Genomic DNA, 24,865 nt, shown 5'->3' on the forward strand with positions numbered 1-24,865 from the left:
AGGTGACTATGGTAACAGGGACCAATAGCATCAATTCTCTGGGCTCTTGTCCCCTTTGGCCACCTTCACCCCAAAGCAAGTTTGAGCTTATCCCATGATGATTAAATATAATACTGATATAACAGGACATTATGTTGATTGCTCCGGCCCAAATGTGCATGAAAACATTAAGGCTTGATTTTATTTAATCTGGTATCTATTAATGCCAAAAAGTACTTACTTCCAGCAGAAGCAAAATTTCAGTCTGCAAAAGGACAGTCATGTGAACCCTGCTTTCAAAGAGCACAAAGTTCTGGTCCTGAGTCACAGTTGTTTGTTAGAGAAGAACCCCAAAGCTGATCACATACATGACTTGGGATTCATAGGAAGGTATTGATCACATGTGATTTATTATGTGATTTTCTGCTTTTTCTTAAACAGAGACAACTGCTCCAAAGTTTGGATTAAAAATTATTATGGTGATTTTAGTTTGACTTGAAATAGTTTGACTTGAAAAGTAGTGATTTTTTAAAAATCTAAAATCCAATGATGAAAAATCAAATCTACCATAAAATAAACATAATTTTTTAGCAAACAAATCCTATACTTAGGAAGATGTATATTTGTGAAAAGACTGTTTTAACACTGCACTCACTCATACTTACAGCTTTTAAATACTTTTGGTATAGAGTTTAAAGAAACTTCTGCATTGAATATAGTTTCACACATTTTATGAGTAGCTCATTGAGAACAGTGGTAATTTACTTTATTCTGATGGTTGGAAAGAACATACAGGATTTTTAGAAGGTTTTCTATTTGCCAAGTTTTGCAAATGTTAACTGAATTGTACTCTCAGTGCCTCTTAGAGCTGTTAAAAGTGAAAATTGGTTTTCATGGCGAGGAAAATCAAGCAGTAGTAAATGCTAACAGACCTTTCCACCTGACCAAAAGTCTACTGTATCTAATACTAAAACTTTTCATATAAAATATGGAGAAAACTATGGTGTTTTCAGTGATAACTATGAGAAAACTATGGTGTTTTCAGTTTTCATGAGTTTTCAAAGCTCGTGTTGAGGAATTTCTTTTCTACGTCCAAATATATATCCAAACATATATCCTCATAAATTCTTCCCAAGCATGGCTAACCATTTTTGCACATGTACACGTGTGTTTCATGGATTGACTAGATGGTTTTAGAAGCATGATTGTCTCTCGAACTGAGGAGAGAGAGGGCTGCTGGGCATGCCGATCCCAGGCTCGCTGCCCTGGGACAGGAGGTTTACCAAGGAGGGGGGATTCTTCTGAGCATGAGGGGCTCTGTCTTCCCATGTTACAGACAGCCTGCCTCCAGCAAGATTGAGAGAGCTTTTAAGTCCTCCTGCCTCATAAATATACCAAAGAGGATTGCCTTGAGACCATTCAGGGAGCTAGCAATGGGCTTTAGGTGTTTTCCATATGGTGTCTAGAGATGGGCTCGTGTGGCTTTTATTATCCAGGTACTATCATTGGTTCAGGGTGTATTAATTCATTTGGACAAACCTTCTGATATAATGCCCATGCCGAAGCATACTGGGATAGCAGTCATGGTTTTGAAATGTGTGTTCATAGAACTAGATAGGTATTAATGGAAAATACAAAATCTTTTAAGTTAGGTAGAGCAGGTTAGTAATAAGAATCCATTCTTCATTTATCAGACCTGTTTGCATACTTCCCATGGAGCTGAGCACCAGAAATGTGGGAGGTGGTCAGCCTTTGACAACTTGGGAGGTGGGGGGACTGGGGAGTCACAGGATAAACACATAGGTACAGTAGTTATTCCTGCCATTAGTGAGCAGAAAAGAGATTCTGGGCAGTGACTGTATTTCGAGGGACCACGAGTAAGCCTTCACCAACATGTTAAGCCTTTACTTTTGGTAAAGTAGTAAACTGTTAGACCTAAAAGTCACCCCCACCCCATGACTCTGCGTGTCACATATATGACCTCTTCGTAACTACAAGTTGGAGACTAACCACCATGTTGATGAGATACACAAGCTCTTTATTAATTCCCTTCTGATTCAACAGCTAGCACTCAAGTGACAGCACACAGAGGTGAGTTTATCTCATTCATTACTCCTGTTGTCAACCAGAGCTGTGAGGTCTGAAGTCACACAGAGCATCCTAGCAGCCCTGGCTCGGCTCCCCTGGCCTCCCTCAGCTTCTTCCCATCTCTGTTCCAGGTGTCCGTGGTGCCAGCCTCCTCGTCCAAGGAGCCCTTAGCAGCATCGGCCTGGTGGCCCTCGAGCAGCCAGGGGGCCCAATATCCCCCCTAACTGTGCAGATTCCCACCACAGCCCCGTACCAGCCCCCCTCCCCTGCTGGCCAGGCCCCTGTCCTCACCCTCGTGAGATGCAGAGCCGCCCTCGTGTCCCCGCAGGTGGCGGAGACCCAGCCTCTGTTCTGTGCGCTCAAGGCGCTGCTCGAGGAGCTGCGTGCAGAGCTGCGGGAGGACGCGCGCGCACGCCAGCGGCTGCAGCAGCAATACGCGGGCGACAAGGCCGCCTGGGATGTCGAGTGGGCCGCGCTCACGTGCCGCTTGGAGCAGGTACGGCCCCGGGCTCCTCTCCAACTGCGGGGAGGGTCTGGATCCCAGAGCCTGGCTGGGAAAGAGGGGCGAGGAGAAACCCACAGCAATGGCCTCGGGCACCTGGGAAGTCGCCACCTTCCTGCAGTGCCATTCTTCCCTCTTCTTCCCTCTCCCAAGGTGTGAAACACGGCCCCACCCCGCAGTGTTTCAAAAGCAGCATCTGTTCCCCTATTCTGTGTAGAACAAGGCTGTCTTTCTTTTTTATTATCCAGTTTATTTAAACTAAAAGCATAAGAGTTCACCCATTCCCTAACCACTTCCCCCTGGCAGCTCCTAATCTGTTCAGTGTATCTCTGAGCTTGGTTTCATCTGTTTACTTATAAATTCCACATCTACTTGTGATCACACAGTATTTAGCTGTCTCTCTGACTTCAGTTAGCGTAATGCCCTTGAGCTCCACCCAGTGTTGCTGCAAATAGCATGATTTCATTCTTTTTCGTGACTGAGTAGTACTCCATTGTATATATGTACCACATCTTTATCCATTCATTCATCCATGAACATTTTCTTTGCTTCTGTAAATGGCGCTGCTGCGAACACGGAGGTACAAGTGTCCTTTCGCCTGAGTGTTTTCTTTTTCTTCAGATAACAGGTACATGAAAAAATGCTGTTATTAATCCTCAGGGAAATGCAACTCAAAGCCACAGTGAGCTGTCACCTCACAGCTGTTGGAGTGGCTCTTATCAGAAAGACTAGAAATAGCGAGTCTTGGTGGGGAGAAAGGAGCAAGGATGTCCTTAGTGCCACCAAAGCCTGACCAGCATGAAATGGTGATCAGAATGCACGGCCATCATTCAGACAGAAGCAAAGTAAAGGCAGATTGTGGTTTTGTTGTCTCTAAAAAAAAAAAGCAAATGAATGCTTTCCGTTAGATTTCTCCCAGTGCTGGGAAGACCTTGTAGACCTTCCACTACACATGCCCTAGAAGTCCGATGAGTCATGCTGTCCTTATTCACACGGGAGAAGTGAAGGCCTGGAGGAAGCGTGTTGTCACAGACCGCAGAGGCTTCACTGAGAGTGGAGACGAGCGCACAGTGGAGCACAGGGTCTCGGAGACTTAAGACCACGGCCCTGGTCGTTAAGATCAGGCTGCACTGGAAATGCTGTGTGCTTTCTCCCTGGAAACCTTTGAAAGTGGTCACTTCCTGATGGTATCTGCTTGCTCAGACTGCTTCTCTGGTGTCTCCCCACCGCCACCCCCCCCCCCCCCCCATCATGCTGCACCATCTCAGATGATCTCTTTTCTGGGCAGACTGTAATCAAGATTTTGTATCAGTTGGCCCTGTCACAAGAGAAAAAAAAAACCTTGCCTGAAACGAAGACATCTTCCGAATAGTCTTGATAAAAGCTGAGAGGGCCTGTCCTGTCAGAAGACGACAGCTCCCACAGTGCCCACAGGTTGGGGGCAGAAGTGCCAGGCCCTAGGGGGGCCGTGGTACAGCTGCCTCTTCGGGGAAGCAGCAAAGCACAGCCAGACCAGAGCTCCCGGCCAGGCTGGGCGAGGATGCAGCTGCTGACCCGGTTATGAATCCTGCCGACTGCCTGGTAGGAGCTTCTTACTAGATATTCTGTTTATCTTAGTTCACAGCCTGAAGAGCCAGCAGTGGAGGGGAAATGAGTAAGGATGTTCTGATGAGCTGCCTTTAAGCTTACTTTAAAAATATGTTTATGGGGGAAACAGCTAAATATTTTCAGAAATGTAAGCACAGCCGAAAATAGGAGGCATAATCTTTGACGTGAGCCAGCTTCAAAACATTTCATCTTTGTTTTAGAGGAACCTGCTATCCACCCACACATTTGCTACAAATAAAGCTTCGGGGATAATCACTAAACACCAAGAAGTAAAGCTAGGACTTCAAACCTAGAAGCCAAGTGGTAATAGATTTCATGATAAAGATTTCATCTTCTGTCCCCAAACTGTTTAAGAGTTTCTCAAACATTTGTGGCCCAGGGAACAATGAACGTGAGCTGATGCTAGTACATTTGTAATAGTGCCATCTTTGCCCATTTATATTTAAATGCAAAACAGCTAAGTTCTACACAGAGGGAAATATTTTCTCTCAGTGGAGGCCATGTTGTGTCAATCCCCAAATCTAATTCCTTAAACTGAGTCCTGAGTCAGAGTTTGCTTTGCCAGGGATCCCCCAACAGAAAAGACAGATCCTTAGGGGGTTCTCAGTACAGTGGGAGAGCAGACAAGGGCCAAAGTTAGTAACAGAATGATTAAGTGCCCTGCCAGACCTGTACACAGGCTCCCGGGAATGGGAGTGTGCGGGGCACACACCTCAGTCTGCAGGCTCAGGGCAGGGTTGTTTGTGAAAGTCCTGCTTAGAATGAATCTTGGAGGATGAACAGGAGTGGCTACATGGAAAAGGAGAGAAAGGGACATCATGAAGACAGGAGCATGGCACACCCGAGCAGCTGCAGCTCACCATGTATGAGTGGAAAGAAGAATGTTCAAGGAATCAAAACACTGACCCTGATTTCATCATGGAAGTAAAGCATTTTGACCTGCATTTTTAAGAAGTTATTCTGATACAGAGGTAGAGAATAGATTAACATGGGGCCATGCCTAGACTTCAGGGATCTGCTTATCTAGAGTAGGAAAAAGGGTATATCTTTGTGTTCATGAATCTTGCACTAAAATTTATCACATTCACCAACAACAGTATACCCCCAGTTCCCTCCTCCTGTCCTTTGCACTGTTGTCAGTTTACTTCTACACATTTTGTAAACACACAATATGCTGCAACTATTTTTACCTTAGATACTCAGTATCTAAGCAATTAAGTATCTAAGAAGTATCTAAAGCAATTAAAAGTAGAAAATGAGTTATATTTGTATTTAGGTTTTCCAGTCATTTCCAGTATTCTTCATTTTTTGTGCAGATCAAAGTGTCTGCTGGTATATCATTCCTTCTGCCTGAAAACTTCCTCTATCATTTCTTGAAATGCAAGTCTGCTGACAGTAATTTTTAAGTTTCCATTTGTTGAAAAACCTTCCCCTGCCGCCCCTGTATTTTTGAAAGATGTTGCTGAATACAGACTTCTGGTGAGGTCGACATTTCCTCCTCCAGCCCTTTCAGTGTTACTCCACTGTCCCCTGACTTGCATAGTTTCCAAGGAGACGTCTGCTGTCATTCCCATCTTTGTGCTTCCATGGGTGGGTTTTTTTTTTTTTTTTCTGCCTGCCTCCAAGTTTTCCTCTTTGATTTTCAGAAGTGTGCATGTGGTGTCTAGATGGGAGTTCTTTTGCTTGCTTGATTTTGGTCTTCAACCTCCTGGGTGCTTGATGTGTGTTTATTGTTGACTGCTAGGTTCCACAGAGGGGTGAAGGATGTAGGCGTAGACATGTGCCTTCCCTTCAAGGAGTTGCACAGAACAGGCAGGAGACATGGTGACTCGGAGTCTGCAAGGGGATTGAGGAGTGGACTGTGGGAAGCTGGGTGGATTCTCTGATTCACCTCTGTGTGACTCTGTCAGATGTTTGTAATTAGGACTTTAAAGACAGAAATCGTTTCCTCTTTAAGCTTGTTCAGATTTTTATTTAAACACGATTCCAGGGATAATATGTGAATGTGCTGAGGTTTCCTTCATCTAATAATGTGAGACTGTCAGGGACTAAGTTCCCATGTCTTATCTTTGACAGCTGGAAGCAAAGAATGAGAAGAGCTTGGGAGACCCAGGCTCCTGCACCGACAGTAAAGGGGCCTTCAGGAAGGAGAGGGAGGTGCAGCAGAAGCTGCTGGCGGACAGTCACAGGCTGGTCATGGACCTGCGCTGGCAGATCCACCACAGCGAGAAGAACTGGAACCGGGAGAAGGTGGAGCTTCTTGACCGCCTGGACCGGGAGCGCCAGGAGTGGGGGCGGCAGGAGAAGGAGCTGCTGTGGAGAATTGAACAGGTGAGGGTGCCCCTAGGAGGAGTGGGGATGCCTGGCCTGGAAACCAGAGAACTCAGAGGGGAAACTGAAACAGCTCGGGGGTCTCTGCCATATCAGGCTGATCTTGGGGCTTCCAGAGGAAGAGGAAGAAATCCTAGAGGCTCCAGTGTTGGAGACCTAGGGTCAGCCCTCCTACGACACAGGTCTTTTCATGCAAAGTCAGTGGGTAACTTTACTCAATGTGTCCGGTTGGGGGTGGGGATAACTTTTTTAAGGTGTTAAAAGACTAAACTTGAAAGGCGAGGTTATTTCATATCTTAGAAAGTGATTTCTGCCAAAAAGCAAACTAGCTTTTAAGTCTGCCACTGAAGATGTGGTCACAGTGACTGCTCCAGCTTGAATGGAATTGCCCATTAGTGAAGAAACTGCTGAATTCAGTAGGAAGTCAGGCTGTTTTGCACCTGCTATGCATCTTGCAGAGCTGTGATTAGACAGGACAGAGTCAGGGGAGGTGACTGGTAGTTCATTATCTTCAGCTAAACAAACGATTCAAACACGCAGATGAGTTCAGTGGGAGAGGCGAGTTGTTTTTCTACAGATAACCATTCCCTGCCTTGCGTCAGATGTAGGACAGTTTGCATAGCTGTGATCCTGCTTGAGTGGTGCACAAATTAAATTTCCACATGAAAACGATGAAAGATTGGGATTCTTTCCAGGCTGGGTTTTGACATAGTATACAATTTCAGCCTGTCACACTTATAAATTCAGGTGACCTCAAGGAAATGTATTAATCAGAAAATGAAAGCAGGAAAAATAACCTCATTATTCTTTTACAAATGCCCATGCTGCCTTTTGAAAAATGTGCTGTATTATTCCTGAGACATGGACCTCTGTTCTGCACGTGCGATGGCGAAGGTCCGTTTCCGCTCACTGGTGGGGAGGGAGGGAGAACTGCAAAGAACCAGGAGCTTTTGGCTCAAGAACCCCTGAGCAGAAGCAAGTGCATTTGCAGATAGAGAGGCCTGACGTCCTTCCTGGGTTCGGTTACTCACACAGCTGAGTCACCCAGACTGGTAGGTGATCTGGCTCATTTCAGAATTCCCCAGATTCTATCAAAGGAAGGTTGGCCACTTCCTGTTTGGCCTAGAATGTGACACTTGAGAAGACTCTCCTGTCTTAAACCCATGGTGTGCCTGTGCTCCATGCAGAGATCAGCTGTCGGGTGGGAGTCAAGGGGGCAGAGGCAGCATGTACTCTGACAAAAGTGCTCATAGATTCACCCAATATTAACTAACTAGTGTCAGGGCTCCTCCAGGCCCCTCTCTGGAGGGTCCCTCCTGGCCTCCCTCCAGGACCACTCCCTGTCCCTCCTGCACCCCAGCAAGACCATGGTCAACATCTCCTTTGCCCATCAGCTCTAGGCTCCTTGCTCTTGTCTTCTTGGCTGCATTATGGATATAACCTTGGATGTAAGCGAAGCAAGTCTCTAAGGGCTTCATCTTACTTTGGGGAATGAAGGTAATTTCTAATAGAGGAAAAATTAGTAAGACTTCTGATGATGAGCAGCACTTTAAGACGGTCTTTGGAAAAGTGAGTGGGCAGGGGCTGAACCCCATTTCCAGCTTGTCACTACTGCCATGGTTCTACCACCATGACAGCCTCAGAACTTTAGTCCTCCAGGTTAACATGTTTGAGCAAATGGACTTGAGTGAGATGTGGGTTCTGGGTGTTCCTTCATCTGTTTCTGAAATCTGTGGTGGACCCCACATATTTGTACCCTGAGTTCACTGCTATTTTTAGAAGAGGGTTTGTTGATGCTTCAGATATGCAGTTGTGGCTTTCAAAAATAAATCCAGCCCAGTATTTGACATTTGAAAAAATCACAGTACCCAATCCTGAAAATCAGGAAAAGCAGTTAAAGGCATTCCCTATAAAAGAGGAAACTGACTTGACGTGAGTAGTGTGTGTAGGTCTGTCAGTTATTGTTCGTTCATTTAACTTTTAGCTGCATGTTCCACAGATAAACTGAACGTGCAGGCGAGCGCCCTTTATAACATGTGCCCCTCGATATCTGACTACGTGGTGGGCCATGTGACCTTGTCTGTGATGGCCTAGACAGATGGTGAGAGGAGTAACAGTAAATCCATTTTCCACTGCGAGAACACATGCTTCATACTTGTGCTGTGGCACTGAATTCCTACATGATTTCTGTGCCTCGTGAGGCGTTTTATGTGATGAATGACTGGAAATGTGGTAGAAGTCATTTAGCACACACTGTCTATTGCATTGGCAGCTCGTCTCCGCCCAGACCTAACGGTGAGGGTTAACTTCTCTGGAGTTACATCACATTTCTCCTGTGAATCATCAGGTCCAAGTGAGCCTGCAGAGGCCCTAGGACTTGGTTCTGTTAAAAACCTGAAGGAAAAGCTCTAGAATCATTCTGTTACTCTTCTGGTGACTTCCTTACATTAGTTGCCTCTACAGCAAAAAAAAGCTGTTCTTTTAAAACCTGTGTACAAAATAAAAAAAAATAAAAAAAGAAAGAAAATAAAATAAAACCTGTGTACAAAGTAACCTTTTTTCCTGTGAACAGTTTGGGTAAGGGGATACTCTCAAGGGTGTTTTGCTGCCTGTATTATTTGAAGAAGTGAAGTCGTTCAGTCATATCTCCTTGCAAACCCCATGGACTGTAGCATTCCCAACTCCTCCATCCGTGGGATAGTCCAGGCAAAAGTACTAGAGTGGGTTGCCATTTCCTTCTCCAGGGGATCTTCCTGACCCAAGGATCGGATCCAGGTCTTGCACATTATAGGCAGATGCTTTACCGTCTGGGCGACCATGGAAGCCCCACGGCACATCATTTAAATTTGATGTTTGCTCTAGAAGTTGTTCTCCTGCAGGATTCTAAGTACAGTAGGTGCTGGTGGCTGGTCTGAAATGACTCTCCTAGGAAACCCTATCCTTTTAAGGGCCTTTTACTCTGTGACAGCGCTGCAGAGGCATCTTGGCAGCAGACACCTCCAGCTAAAACCACTCCAGTTCATTTTTAGGGAACCTAACACTTACCAGCTCCAGTGCATGCTGCTCCTGGCTGCCTGGGTTTATTTTTGACACCCCGCTTTGCCAAGTGAGAATGTGCTGGTTCGTAGCTCCCCACTGTAGTCATTCTCCCCCTCTTCACACGTACCCTCCGTGCACATTTACAGTTTCAGATGTGATTTTAATCTTAATTCTGTGCCTGAAATAGCTTGGAGATGATATGTTGAAACTAAATCACACTGACATACATAGATGAATAATAAAAAGCTTTCCTTTTTTTTTAAAAAAGAAAGGATTTATGGCCTTTGAAACTGACAAAGAACTATGTCAGCGGGTTTGGGGGAGAGAGCAGAAGGTTTTCAGCTGAGCGGATACCCAGGGTGACTTTGCTTGTTCCCTGATTCAACTGGGATCCTGCCTCAAAACTCCAGCATTTAAGGTCTGGCTGCTTCCTCCTAAAACAAAGGTGATACCCATCTCAGAAATTAATGAGAAGTCTTTTGTCCCCATAGCTCCATATGGCTTTGTTCCCGGTGACATACTTGTGGCTGAAGGCTTGGGTTAGGACCCAAGATGTAGTTTGTGACAGAGGCTTTGTTAAAACATAAACGAGAAAAAAAAAAACCACATAAATAATAAATAAATGCACTTCCGAGGGAAGGTCAGTGCTTACGGCCGCCATCTCAGCACCCTGCCATCCTTGGAGACGAGTCCAGAGGCGGGCACAGTGGAGCACAGGAGCGGATTCTGTGAATTTCCCTACTGCTTCAGGGGAGGCTGGGAGGGGAGCACGGGAGGAGAGACAGTGCTGCCTCCATACGTGTCCCTGCCCGTCCCCGTGGTTCCATGGGCTCCTCCTGAAGGCCCCCCGAGCTGTGAAGAGATGATGCATTCATCAGTGCGCCCAGGCCCAAGGACTCCCACAGGCCTGAGGGGAGCTGGTGGTAGTCCCACTGATGAACACGGACCTTTAGGGTGGGCCTGGCCCTGCAGTCCTCGGGCAGTCCCAGAGGGGAGGCACCCATCTAAGAGGTGGGGACACTGAGAGGACCAGCCACATACAGCAGCTCCAGTCTCCCATGGTTTCCACCACTGCTGCTGCTTACGTTTACCAGGTCAGGGAAAAGTACAACTCCAGTCTTTGTGGCTCACATCTTACTTCTAGTCACACCAGATCTTTGTTACCTCTGTAGCTAAATCTTCATCCTCTCAAGCAAAGCGTGAGCTGTTTTCGACACCCAGTGGTTGTAACCCAGGCAATCATGCGAGGTTTATGTAGGACCCATTCCAAATGACTTGGACACCATGCTCTTGTTGTTGTTAGGAAACCTTGCTATTTAAGAAAACCAAATTCACCCCAGAAGTCTGCTGTCACTGATGGCTTTCCACTGAATGTGTCTTACATTCGGAAGGTAACTGCAAAAAAGGTATTTCTAAATGTGTCATTTGGCAATGTTAGATTTTAAAAACAAATGTGATTTCCCATGAGAACAGCACTCAGTTACACATACAATAACATATTCTCTACAGGAGTTGACTTGCCTGTGGTTAATGCAGATGTTTCTAGTCCAGATAAAATTGTGTTTGTTTTTTTTTTTTAAAGCATTTATGGTATTATTTTTGAAATTGACGCCAGAACTTTAAGAACATAAGATGTCTCACTATCTTCAGGCTGCTTTCACTTTTAAAATCCTTCAGTTGCAGAAAGAAAACAGTCCCCGGAGAGGTGGCAGTTTCCTCTGTGATCAAGAGGAGGGGGATGCCCGCCCCTGTACCCACCCAGGGAGCCCTCGGGCGCCCTGCCCTGCGGGGATGTGGCCCTGTATGGACACAGACCCCAGTGCATTTGAGGACCGGCCGCTGTCCAAGCTGAAGGAATCGGACAGGTGCTCAGCACGGGAGAACCTCTACCTGGACACCTTGTCCCTGGACGATGAGTCAGAGGAGCCCCTGGCCCGCGGGCCCCAGAGGGAGTTCAGGAACTGCTTCCGTGAGGTCAGCCTGGGTTTGGGTCTAGTCACCTGCAGGACGGAGGGTGAGGGGTTGGGAAGCTGGCCGAGTGGCTGCATATTGTGGCCCAGAGGTTAGTAAAAATGAACCTTCCATGATGTGAGCACTTTGGGGTGGTCCTGACCCCAGGCTCCCTGTGCACTTGGCTGCTCATCTCAAGGTCAGAAATTCAGAGCCTGTGTCCCATGTGAATAGGAGTCTCAGGAGCAGGGGTTGTCCAGTGAAATCCAAGAGGAAAAAGATAATCCCAGAAGTGCAGAACTGCCAATTTCCTTAAAATTACAGCACAGTCGCTGATTCCAGAAAACATACTAATAACAGAAAAAAGTCTGTTTTTTTTTTTTAAAGAAAGTACTTCACATTGGAAGTAGCGAATATCAGTAACCAATGACATACAATAAATACCTTCTTTATGCAAAGGGGAGAAAATCCAACACTAGAAAACTATGGAACTGAGATCAGTAAAGGGGAAAGCTTAGCTCTGTGCAGAAATCCCTACAGGATGGCAGTGGGTTTTCCTGGTTAAAGACTGATTTTAAGAATCACGGCCTGTGAGCTGGTCTCACAGTGGCTGCACCTGTCATCTGACCTGTCCCACACGCTCAGCAGATGGGGGTGCCCGTCAGGCAGTGCTGCTGAAAGTAGGGACCTCCTCCTCCTCTGAACCCAGCAGAGGTGACATCACCAGCATGCCACCCCAGGGGACTCCAGTGGCAGTGTCCCTACCCCATGCTGACCACAGCAGCGGCCAGGGCTCTCTGGGGGATCCTTGAGGGGTTTGCTGGCTGGGGCCTCACTCCATCCAGACTGGGTCCGCACAAGGGTGTCCTTTGCTCAGAACCATGTATGCAGTTCTCTTCTTTAGCGGAGGTCTCTGTAGCTTTCCCAATGCCCAAGGGCGACGTTTAAACACCAAGAGCGCTCTACCTAAAGACGTCACACTGGCTTTTTTTTCTTTCATTTTTTATTGCAGTACAGTTGATATACAATGTTAAGTTGCAGGTGTATGATATAGAGGTTCAGATCTTAAAGGTTACATACTCCATTTATAGTTATTATAAAATACTGGCAGCATTCCCTGTGCCATACAGCATATCCTGTAGCTTGTTTATTTTCTATGTAGTGTCTGTGCCTTTCACGCTGACTTCTCTAGCCAGGCTGAGGCCAGGGGACGTCTACCCCGACTTACCCTCCTCCGTCTCTCCCTCCCAACCCTTACTCCTCCTCTCTCACACAGTGTCATTAATGAGGCAGCCTTGAGGCTCTCAGACACAGCAATGCCCTCTGAGAAACACAGAAGAGCCACTTTGGGACAAAGCTTAAAGCCAGTTTTTCTCACGTAGGCCCTCCCTCATGTCCCCTGGATTCTGGTGTCATTACTGAACTTCCAAGGGCTGAGGGGCAGAGGCACTCCTGGCCCAAACTTGGCTTCCACATACATTTTAAATGTTTTCCTAAGAGCAAAACAGACCCCTTAGCAGCCCCAAATCTGCCAGTACTGACTGATTCAGGTGAACTTATCTCTTCTTTATAGGAAGAAGAAAATCACAAGGGAAATCTTCAAAGGTAAGTTAAGGTTGATGAAATGACAGTAGACTACTGCAGGAAAAACTTCCTGGTCTTAAAAGTCTATCTATAGTCACAGCAGTGCACTGTGACTCTCTTCAAAATTGACTTATCCAGAAGTTTTACTCTAAGTAGTTGCTTTATTATACGGTATTTTAGATCATTAACATCAAAAAAGCCAGTGCTGTGTTCATATGTGTTAGTGTTGTGGTGAGAGCTGTGTATATATAAGGGGATAACTGTGTTAAACGGTTTTTGAAAAGTTCATGGAAACCCCTCTCTTCTGATTTAAAGCCTGGAAAAAACTCCCTCTTGATACGCTATGAGACATTTTAGATTGACCACTTAAAAGCTCTCCTAGGAGGACTTACTACAGCATTATCAAGAGTAATCCTTGAAGTAAATATAAAGTAGCTGGTGTTTGTAATCATTTTCTAGTAACCACATATGTATGTAATGGTGGGACATGGAAAGGCCCATATAAGCAAATTTGTTTAAATGGAGCAGAAGGCAGGGGGAGGAGTGAGCCCAGAGGGGACTGCTGTGTGAAATGGTGTTGATAACAGGCATGAGCCTGCTCACATCGTCCACTGCCCTTCGGAGACTGGGAGTGCTTTAGCCGATAGTGATGACGCCAGCGGGTAGAGGAGACGTCATTTGACAGTTACTTTGTGGTGGCCTCTCCTCCTCCCCACCACGCTGGTATTGGGGTTGGACTAGGACTGTGGTGCAGTCACATCTGCTCTAAGGCGGGGAACTCAGGAAACTCCTGCAGATTCAGCATCAAGGGTGCCTGTCAGTAAACGGAGAGGCCAGGCCACAACCAGGCTTCCCTTCTTCCTGTGGAGCCGCTGTAGGCTGAAACAGAACAGTGCAAAGGACACTTGGAGCTTAACTCCAACTACCCTGGAGCGCCATGCCCCTCCCAGTTTTGAAAGTCAGCCAGAGTAAAATCTGACCAGTCCAAGGCTCCTGCATCAATTCCAGAGCCGTAAGAGCCCAAAGGGTCAGCCCAAGCGGAGACTGTCAGGCCCAGCGCACACAGGCAGGCTATGGGCTGCGCTGGGTTCAGGGTCGCTGGGCCATGGCTCCCTAGCTGGTGACAGCTCACACCTTTCCTCTCCCCTTCCCCAGGGCCGTGTCTGTGTCGTCCATGTCTGAGTTCCAGCGCTTGATGGATGGCTCTCCCTTCCTGCCAGAGAAGGGCCTATCCCCCACCTGCAGCAAGGAGGACGTCACCCCACCCCTATCCCCTGATGACCTCAAGTACATAGAGGAGTTCAACAGCAAGAGCTGGGACGACAGGCCCCCAGACCCCTGGGCAGACAGGACCGAGGTGGGGTGGACGAGGCCCGAGGCCAGCACCGAACCTTTCTCCGACACCGCCTGGTACCTCACCACAAGCATCACCCTGACCACGGACACCGTGACCAACCCCGAGCACTGCCAGAAGCAGCCCCCGCGGAACCTCGTCTGTGCTGAGCAGGCTGGGGGGAGGGGGCTGCACAGCCCCCCTGCCATCCGGAGGCTGGATGGCATTGTGGCAGGGGTTGGCGAGAGCAGGGCCCTAGGGGGCCCCGGGGATGCCAAGGGGGGCCCTTCTGAACATGTGCTCAGCAGGTGGCCCTGTGCCCCCTCCAGGCACCCCCGAAACTACACGGAGGGGGGGCTCCGGCCCCTCGACAGCACCCTCAGCTTCTCCTCCCCGCTGCACAGCCTGGAGCTGCCCAGAAACCTGAGTGACGACATGAAGGAGGTAGCCTTCTCGGTCAGGAGCACCGTCTGCTCCAGCCCCGGCGAGCCTCTGGTCAAGGACATGGCCTGCCAGACCAATGGGTCCCGGACGACAGGGACACAGACCATCCAGACCATCAGTGTTGGCCTACAGACGGAAGCCCTGCGGGGCAGCCCACACAAATGTCTCACGCCCAAGGCAGGAGGTGGCGCCACGCCCGCGTCCTCTCCCTCCCGTGGCCTCAGGAACAGGCAGGTGGCCCCTGCCATTGAGAAGGTGCAGGCCAAATTTGAACGCACATGCTGCTCCCCCAAGTACGGGTCTCCCAAGCTGCAGCGGAAGCCCCTCCCCAGAATGGACCAGTCGAGTAGCAGGGCTTCCCCAGGGCTGGCTCAGAAGGGGTGCGGCGAGTCGGCCTGGGCCCGCTCCACCACCACACGCGAGAGCCCCGTGCACACCGCCATGAACGACGGCCTCTCCAGCCTCTTCAGCATCATCGACCACAGCCCCGTGGTGCAGGACCCCTTCCAGAAGGGGGTGCGGACTGCAAGTCGGTCTCGCTCAGCCGAGCCCCGGCCGGAGTTGGGTCCAGGCCAAGACACCAGCCCCAGCTCCCGGGGCCGCTCACCCAGCCCCATCGGCACCTCAGAGACATGCAGGGAGGAGGGGGGAGAGGGCACGCCCTTGAGGCAGGACTTATCTGCTCCCCCTGGCTACACACTCACCGAGAACGTGGCCCGGATCCTCCACAGGAAGCTGCTGGAACATGCCTTAAAGGAGGAGCGGAGGCAGGCTGCCCACAGCCCCACAAACATCGGCAGCGACAACCACCTGGGAGAAACGGCAGTCAAGGCCGAGCCAGGGTCCATTGAGGTAATGGAGGTTCAGTCTTCCCCTTACTGTGCCCCCACCCATGGTCTTTCTCAATGCAGGCAAGGGGGACCCTGGGGCTGTGTACCAGGTCACCTGAGTTCAGGAGGGTGTTGGGAGGACAGAATAAGCAAGAACACAAGCCCCGAGCTGCTGCTTAGAAGAGAAACTCATCTTACCCCTTTCAGTGATCCTCTGAAGACAAGGAGATGGTGGTCTTTAGTAGCTCAGGGACCGACTCGGGTCCTCTTCTCTGGCTCGGTGACCCACGGTTGTCTGTTCATCTGGGCTTTTAACCTGAGGTCTTGCTTGCCCTCTTTCTGTATGAGTTTGTGTCCTGGGATCATGTGCGCACAGCATCAGGCTTGCTGCTCCAGCTGTGTGGATGAGAGGGTTTTGACAGGGTGGACCCAGGACACCTCCCGTCAGACCTACGAGAAGAATGTGTGGATAACAGTGCTGACTTAAGTGCAGAGAGCACGCTTATGTATCACATATCCTGTTACCTTCTGTGTGTGCAAGAGTTCTCTTGAGCAGTAAAACCAGGTGAAACGAATGGATAAGGTCAACAGCATGCCTTCACACAACTAGATTACTGTTAATGTCCCCCTTACACCTCACCTACTGTTATGCTACCTATGACCACACGTTAAATATTATCACACATTACTGTTATCATCATTATATGCCCCTAAGGTTATTCACGATTCCACATGTGGTATAACTGGACCACACCACTTAAAATTAAAAATCAATTCCTGTTTCTGCAGCAGGAATGAGCAAAACCAAGTCAGATGATAATGCCAGGCATCAAAATAGTGGGGCTGGAGGACATATCCAGCTCTTGGTCAGACACCCTTGTGTGTAGACCTGGGAGGCCTGACCCGCTAGGAAGCCAGATGCAAAACCTCCCCAGCAGTGGAGTCCAGACCCCCATGGGCATTCTCCAGGCCAGGCAGCCAGCTGATGGCGGAGGTGAGACAGACACCCTCTGGCTCCCTGGCTGCTCCCTCCTGAGGCCCTGCAGCTCCAGCTGCACAGGTGAGGAGAGGAACGCTAAGGAGGGGAAGAGGTGTATTTCTCTGTGTCACCTGAGCCCCCTGCCATCCACACAGAGGGATAAGTAATGTGCGGCTTCCCACTGTAATTCAAAATACAGAGTTAAATCTGAAGTAGATGAAACCAGGTGAAATTGCCAGTGACCTTCAGAAGGGCAATGCTCTATGGGTCACCCTAATATTGTCTGGGGCCTGTGCCTGTCAAAGGTACGTGTTCATGGGAAAGCTGCCGGTGTGCTCTGAGGCGGCGGCTGCCTGTGCTCAGGTGACAGGTGGTGCCTTCTGTCACCCCACCCCTCCCACAGGGGGGCTAAACCACCCTCAGGTAAGTGTTTTGCTGCTGCAGGGGATCTAGCAGGGAGAGTACCCCATCTTCTGGGACTGAGATGTTGGGCCCAGAGCATTACTCATTTGTATTAGACACAAAATGGGTTTCATTTTGGAGGCTAAAAATGCTGAGTCACAGATGAATGTGAGACTATAAGGGAAATGGCTCAATAATGGGATCACACCACTCAGGCACAAAGCCAAGCCCCACGCTTTGGTCCTCCATCAAGTCTCTTTGCTACCAGAAAAGGTGACAGCTGATTTAAAGGGGGCCCAGGGCCGGTGTCAGAGGTTCAGACCAGCATGGAGCTCCCTGGGCAGTATTGAGATATCATGGTCTTCTTCCTTTCTCTGTGGGAAATAGCTTGTTCTAGATTTCGGGGGATTATTCCTCACCTGAACTGACTGACTGAGTCCCTCTCTAGATGGTGTGGCAGTTCTGGGTTTTCATTCCAAACTCCACAGAACAAGTTCTGTTCCACCCTGCCCTCCTCCGAGCCCATGGGTCATCTTCCACGAGTGCTCATGGCAACCCCAAGACACGGTGTTGGAGGACCCCTGGCCAGGAACGGGCACTGCAGGAAACTCCCCCCCTCTCCTCAGGATCACCCCACAAGCTACTTGCTCCTTTGTTTCTCTTGGAGTCACAGCACAATGCAGCCAGAGGCTATGAACAGGAGGGCTGGGGTAGAGAGAGAGAAGAACATGACTCAGTTGAAAATCTGAAGGGAAAGTTTTAGTCTGGGCCTCAGTCATTTGGTCATTGTGACTAAGACAGTCTTGCTGTTTAATGGGCTCTGTTTTCAAAACCAGCAGCTGTAGGGTGTTGGAAATGCTCGGTGCCACCGGGCAGCTCAGGAAGAACAGGACAGGCAGCAGAAGGGAGAGGCTGCTCTGTCATGGGGCCCCTCCTGCGTGGCTGGGTACGGACCGGCCTACATGCCCACTTCTGCTGAGCCTCACTTCTCTGGATGGTTGTCCCTGGAGCTGCCACCTGGGCCTGTTGACTTTAAACCTTTACTGTTGTTCTTCTTTTAAAGTACTTTCCAACCTACTTGCCTTTCTTTTCTTTTGTCTGTCTCTTCTGTCCAGAACCAAACTGTCTTACTAACTGCCCCCTGGGGACTCTAGCCCGCCTCACTCCGTAAGTGCTTTCTTCCTTCTTTCCACTGTCTGCAGACCTTGTTGGGTAGCTCAGGGATGGCCCAGGGTCCATCTAAAGGGACAGATGGCCAGCCTTGACAGGCCCACATGCCCCCCCACACACACCCCTGAGTGCTGAATGCTCTGTGCAGAGACCCTGCTCCTGTGCACTGGCCTGAGAGGGGACTGACTAGCCTGCGGGGTCTGAGCAGAGCGTGGTCTGTGCCTGCACACCGACAACTGACATTATGGTGGCACGTGTGCACCGCCATGTGCTGTGCAGGAAGCTTTCCTCTGTTTTCAACAACCACGCTAGAGGGAAGAAATACAAACGTATCTTGACCTTCTAGGGGTCACCACAGGTGACCAAGTGCTCGACAACATTGTCAACACACAACAGTCACTCCTGCCCCCAAACTGCAGAACCACCTTCAGAGCCCTAGTCGAGGAGCATGAGAAAACACCAGCCTTGTTTCCGATCAAGGATGGTTACCTCCCCTTATCCACTGGCCTTAAATACACCTAGCTCTCAAAGACCAAGCCTGAGCCCACAAAATATGACAGAATGGCTACAGCAGCCCTTTCTAGAAGAGGTGCTCCAAGGACGAGAGCCCCATTACTGCCTGTCTTCCCATTAGTGTTGGCACTGGCCAGGCATGTTGAATTCTTACCTTTTTAACTTATTCCACTGCAGGGGCTTCTCAGGAAAAGAGAGCATCCTTTGCTCCCGAGTGCTGGTGTGACATGAAGGGGAACTTTGGCCCCTTAAGTCATGGTCACACAGCCTTTCTTTGCACAGGAATGCACAAATGCGAGTGAGGAGGTGGCACAGACAGACCCTTGTCACTCAGCATCAGCCAGGTAGAAATGGGCCACAGTGCTGTCCAAAGCCCTACTCCAGCACTCTACCCCCACCACACTTACACACACCTCTTGAGACACCAAAAGACCCAGAGCGGTAGCAGACTTCTCAACCGCTGTCCCCTGTAATTTCTGCTGTTTCGGTGCTGATGTGTTTTCATAGGCAAGGTATCTCTGGTTGCCATGGTTTCCATTAGTATAAGAGCTCTGCTGCTGGGGCTCATAAAAAGTTGCAGTCATGTAAAAAGCCATCAGCAGAACTAGCAACATCATCCTGTGTCAGCGCTGCTTTTCTGCTGGCCCCGGGCAGCAACCACTCCCCACCCTCCTGTGCTCTGCCCGACACCTTCTCCCCCCACCCCATCTCTTCCTCACTCTGCTGCCTACGTGCTCCTCGTGTGGTCTCTGCTGTGCTCATCACATCTCTTCACATCCCTCCACTTACTTCTGGAGTGGCTCTGAAGGTCCTTGTTCCGTGCTCTTCACCACCATGGTCTCCCTCCTCAGCCTCCGGCCGTGCAGATGTCATCTGGGTGGACAGAACTCACTTCCTTCTGCCACAGTTGCCCCACCTTTGTGCCCGCAGATCCTGAGTCTGCGTGTCCTTTGTCCTGGCTGCAGTGTTCTATCCCTGTTGTGGGGGTCTCACCCAGTGCCAGTCCACCTGGAACAAGCAGCAGCAGAGCTGATTTGAAGGTGAGCCCGCTGCTGATGCAGCCGGCTGGCATCCTAGGGCCCTCTGCGGGTGCCCACTGACCAAGGCACAGGGAGGCTGGCCACGGCAACTGATCAGATGCTTCAGAAGGCCGAAATGATGTGCGCGGCCAGGCAGGCCCATGCCCAGGCAGGCCATGCGAACCACTTGCCCCTCTGACTCCCCTTTCCATTTGCTGCAGCCCAGTTCCAAAGCCACTTCTATACATACCCATCTCATGCCATGTTTTCATCATAATTTGCTATCTTCCCATTACTGTTGGCAATGGTCATTCGTGTTGAATTCGTAGTCTTTTTTAACATATTCTCTGTGAGCAATGTGTATATTAGCATTCAGACCTGCTGGGCTGTTGCACTTGTCTTAGAGAAGTCTGTGTGTAGGGTGAGCCCTCCTGGAGGACCTGTCCCTCTTGTAATCCTGTCTTTCTCTTCCTCGGTTCTGAAGGAACTACCTTGTTCCGCACTTGCTCCGTCCCTAGAGCCTTGCTTCTCCAGGCCCGAGAGACCAGCAAACCGTCGCCCTCCGTCCCGCTGGGCCCCACACCCCCCCACTGCCTCACCAGCTCCATCACCCGGAGAACCCACCTCCTTGGAGGAGCTCGGTGATGAGGAGCCGCCTGGGGAGAAGCCGCACGTGTGATGCAGGTCGGCATGGATTATCCGGAATAATTCACTGTAATTTGCATAATCACACCTTCGTCATCAACTGAACTCTGCCCCAAAAGGAGAGATCTGATTTTCCCAAGGTCAAAGAATGTTTTTTTTTTAAAAAACAAAAACAAAAACACAGCTGCTGAATGTTCAACCTGTGAACCTGAGATGTTTCTAGAATGAAACAGTAAACGTGCCTGTAAGAACTTAATTTTTTTCATAGCTCAGAAAACTATTTTTGTCTCCATCTTTTTTACACAAAGTATATTAAAAGGTAAATATGATATAAATAAATTAAAAATGAAAGTTTTAAAGATGTACATTGTAAGAGATTCTCAACACCCTCACGCGCAATATTGACTGCCTGTTAAATCTGCACTGTTAACATTTTGCTTTGGTTTATTTCCACGTTGAATTAGTGTGTTTTAAGTTAATTTTATTTTGTCAGTGTTCTTGTTTTTTAAGAATTTTTGAAATGCTTCAGCCTGTCGGAGTCAGTGAACTTTTCTTAATGAAAAAACCATGAAACCAGTAGACAAGGCATCTCCTCTGTCCTAGAGGGGAGAGATGGCAGCATCTGGAAAGGCACAGAGGCCACAGCTGGGCTGCAAGTCCACCTGCTCCTCTTGACCTGCACGTCTCTGGGTGCATGTCCATAACCCTGCTGTGGTCTCACCCCCTCCGCCATGACATCGTGTGACCCCCCGTACTGTAGTGTTGGTGTTGTCTTCCTGCACTGACGATACAACAGCATTTTAAAATTACTGTTAGAAGACTAACTGGCAATACACAGTGTTTACTCCAAATTTTCTTGTTTAAGGAAAACCACCACAAAAAGTCACAAGCATACCAAATGGAAAGAGAGGGTGGTACCTCAGCATCTGTATGAGGTGATGATGAAGAAATAAAGTGCTTATAAAATGGCACCTGTCCCAACCTCTTGTTTCAAGCACCCTCCACCTTAGTTCCTAATGGCTCATGCAAGTTTCCCCTGGAGAGAGGAAGGGGCGGGGGGCTCGGGGGGAAGGCGAGTCAAACAGCCGCTCATGTATCTGACTGGGATGCGCTGTGAGTGCACAACGGCCTTGCAGCCTCTCTGCAACAGTATATTAGGATTAAAAGGTGACTTCATTTTTGCTAAAAACACCAAAATGGATGGGTGAGGGGGTGTGAAGAAACAGGTTACCCACACTCAGGATGTGCCTGCCCACTCCCCTCCCTGGAAGGTGGGAGAGGCCATTTCCACCCTGGACTGAGGTGCAGCTGAGCTGTCAGACTGACAGACCAGGAGTTTATGAAGTGGTAGTGCTGGTGAAGACAGAACTGCTTCAAGCCGAAGCTTCTAGCTAAAATGTTTCTGCAGCAAATGGGCTAATGGCTTAAGCTCTTTCCCCAGCATTACCACAGTTCCATTTTCTTTTTTTTTAAAGTTGGACATTGGAGCCTGCTCTAGTAGCCGTGGAGACCAGCCTGACAGTTCCTTAGGGAGTTAACCAGTTACCATGTGACCCAGAAATCCCACCACCCAAGTTCACAGCAGCTTTATTCATGGTAGCCAGAGTGTGGAAACCACCCAAGTGTCCATCAATGGTTCATCCACACACTATTCAGTCTTAGGAAGCAAGGAGATTCTGGCACCTGCTGCAGTATGGATGAACTGTGAGGACAGCATGCTGAGGGCCATAAACTAGTCATAAAAACAATAAATGCTATATGATTCCATTTACATGAGGTACCCACAGTAGTCGAATTCATAGATACACCAAGTCATGGTGAGCAGGAGTTGGGGAAAGAATGAGGATAGTGTTTAATGGGTTTCAGTTCAGAGTTTCAGTTTGGGAAGACAAAAAATTCTGGTAATGGATGGAGGTAATGGCTGCTCAACAATATCAATGTACTTAATTTTATACATTGGAGAAGGAAATGGCAACCCACTCCAGTGTTCTTGCCTGGAGAATCCCAGGGATGGGGTCGCACAGAGTCAGACATGACTGACTGAAGTGACTTAGCAGTAGCAATGCCACTGAGCTCTACCCTTAAACACCACTAAATGGTGAATGTTGCATGCATTTTACAACAGTAACAATTTTTAATTCAAAAGGTAAATACTTAACCCCAGAGACACTGCAAGTTGACAGGTATTTCATTCCTGCTCAGCCTCTGCCCACCGTGAGTGATGGGAGGTGCATTAACATGTCCACTTGGAAGCAAGCAGGCAAGCTGCTGGTGCTCCTAACTGGGAAAGCGCCAGTGTCCAGCGCAATTACAGTCCGGGACACACACACATCAAAGCTGCCCTGTGCAGCTTTGTTCTCAGACAGGATCCTAAGAGTTGGCAGCCCTGGCGCCCAGAGGCTCTCACTAGTTCAGCAACTCCGAGAGAAAGAGGCTCTCTTAGCAGCTGCACCAACAGAAGCCCCAGGACGGAAGACTCTTGTGGGTCTGCTCTCGTTTACACGTCACACCCTGAGATTGTCACACCCTGAGATTGTCACCACCAGACCGGTCCAGCAAAGGAAAACCACCAGGGCGGTGAGAACAGAGAAAGGGTGACTGGAAGGCAAGGAAACCTGGACGTGATGGTGGGGGGCCCCTGGAATCACAGGAGAGGTTCTGGTCACCACAGAACTGCCCTCTGCCTGGAGATGAGTCCCAGATACAGAAACAATATATAGAGATAGTACAGTGTAAGTCCTAAATTAAGCGGGGCTTGAGCTGGACTTGAGAGGAAGGCAGGAGAGACTGTCGGGGTGGGGAGGAGGAGCAGAGGTGTGGGGAGGGGCAGATGAAGGCCTGGCACCTGGGCAGCGGCGTAGTCACTGCTGGAAGAGAACCTGCACGGACGCAGCCATGTCAGTGCCTCGAAAGTGGTTGGAGCCTCTGTGACCATCCAGTTCTCTAAGGGTCGGGCACATGTATTCTTGAATCCATTTACTGTGAAACCACTCCAACTATTGCATAGGCAGGGCTAGAGGATGAGATTAGTTCCTACACTCCCGTCCAAATGGAGTGAGGCACTAAGCGGGTAAAGAGCAGCTGCCTGTCTGTTCACGTCCCCACCCACCGCCCTCATGTGCAATTTGCTCTTATGTCCTAAACAAAGAGGCAGAAGCAGATTCCTCCAAGCCAGCTAAGAGTCCTCACACCCACCGGGCGTGCCCTGCCCAGTCCTTGCTACACTAAGGTTTTCAGTATTACGTGTCTTTTAAAAATAAGTATCTGTGCGAATCATAATTCTAATTCCCTTTAGCACATCTGTGTCTCACTCACTTTACTGAGCTTGTCAGAGTTATGCATATTTATTCTGTCCAAAAAATAGCTGAGAACTGCAACTATCATTTTCTATTTTCTAATTCATTGATTTTTTTAAGTTGTGGATTTTAACAGTGTTTTAAAAACCATTTTAAAGTATACGATCCCATGGAATTTGGAACGTTCACAATGTTGTACAGTCATCACCACTGTCTAATCCCACAACATTTTCATCACCCTAGAAGGAAATACACATTAAGCAGTCCCTCCCCGCAGCGCCTGGCACCCGCGGACCTGTTTTCTGTCTCTGTGGGTTTGCCAATTCAAGACATTTCATGTAAATGAAATCGCAGTGTGAACATGTCTGGCCTCTTTCACCTAGCCTGTTGTCATGGTTCACCCACACTGCAGCCTGTCACTACTTTCCTTTCAGAGTTGAATAATATCCCACTATATAGATTACTACATTTTCTTTATCTGTGCATTTTTAAAACAAAAGGAAATGCTTTGTTTACCTTAAAAAGTCTTGATGGTTCCCCAAAAGGAAGTCACAATGAATAATCAGGACACTCAGTTCAATTGCTCAGTCGTGTCCAACTCTTTGCGGCCCCATGGACTGCAGCACGCCCGGCTTCCCTGTCCACTCAGTCAATTCGCAAATTTGAGGCACTGCAGTGTCTTTAACATCAAACAGTCATTTCCTGGGGCCACCAGTACGTGTTATACTTAGGCTTTGTCTGCCTTTAGTTCTCTCAGCACCATTCTTTGAGGCAGCACTGGAAACCAGTATAGCAGGAACTCAGGCTGAGTCATAAGCAAGTTGGCCATTTAAGTGAATCTGATGACATCAGTCTTTAGTAAACTCTGGGCTACTCCACTCAGACTAGAGAAAGCTGAATTTGAATCCTGGTTTGAACACAAAGGACTGCAATCTTAAAGGGCTATTCATCTGAGTGATAGCAACAATAATACGTAATTCCCAGGGCATGTAAGGATTAAGGTTTGTTGTGTACCTACTGTGTGCAAGATCCTGCACTAAGATCTGCAAACAACAACTTTCAGCCAGGACCAAACAAAACAGAAAGAGGCTCCCTGCCCTCTCAGAGCTTATGTCCTGTGATGAGAGGCAGAGTAAGCAGGTGTGAGTGTGAC

General features: G+C 48.7%; 1 protein-coding gene and 1 long non-coding RNA gene across 5 annotated transcripts in view; one reads left to right on the plus strand and one right to left on the minus strand.

The window, feature by feature from the left end:
- MTCL1 (microtubule crosslinking factor 1) overlaps positions 1-21,380 on the plus strand; it is a 115,723-nt gene extending 94,343 nt beyond the window's left edge. For all 3 annotated transcript variants that reach the window (XM_065932559.1, XM_065932561.1, XM_065932560.1), the window contains 6 exons: positions 2,396-2,563; positions 6,254-6,508; positions 11,225-11,521; positions 13,071-13,102; positions 14,237-15,710; positions 20,256-21,380. In XM_065932559.1, coding sequence (XP_065788631.1) covers positions 2,396-2,563; positions 6,254-6,508; positions 11,225-11,521; positions 13,071-13,102; positions 14,237-15,710; positions 20,256-20,450 — 2,421 coding nt within the window. In that variant the 3' untranslated portion in view covers positions 20,451-21,380. The remainder of the gene's footprint in view (positions 1-2,395; positions 2,564-6,253; positions 6,509-11,224; positions 11,522-13,070; positions 13,103-14,236; positions 15,711-20,255) is intronic.
- LOC136166404 (uncharacterized) lies at positions 12,483-24,599 on the minus strand. Of its 2 annotated transcripts, XR_010662899.1 has the most exons (5): positions 24,229-24,599; positions 19,542-19,760; positions 15,887-16,084; positions 15,563-15,668; positions 12,483-13,953 (listed from the first exon to the last, which is right to left on the minus strand). It is a non-coding gene; the product is annotated as an uncharacterized lncRNA (long non-coding RNA). The 2 variants fall into 2 exon arrangements; XR_010662898.1 differs by lacking the exons at positions 19,542-19,760; positions 24,229-24,599 and having other exon boundaries at positions 15,887-16,676.
- Between the last annotated feature and the right edge of the window lie 266 nt (positions 24,600-24,865).

Source organism: Muntiacus reevesi, chromosome 4 (genome assembly GCF_963930625.1).
Source record: "Muntiacus reevesi chromosome 4, mMunRee1.1, whole genome shotgun sequence".
NCBI lineage: Eukaryota > Metazoa > Chordata > Mammalia > Artiodactyla > Cervidae > Muntiacus > Muntiacus reevesi.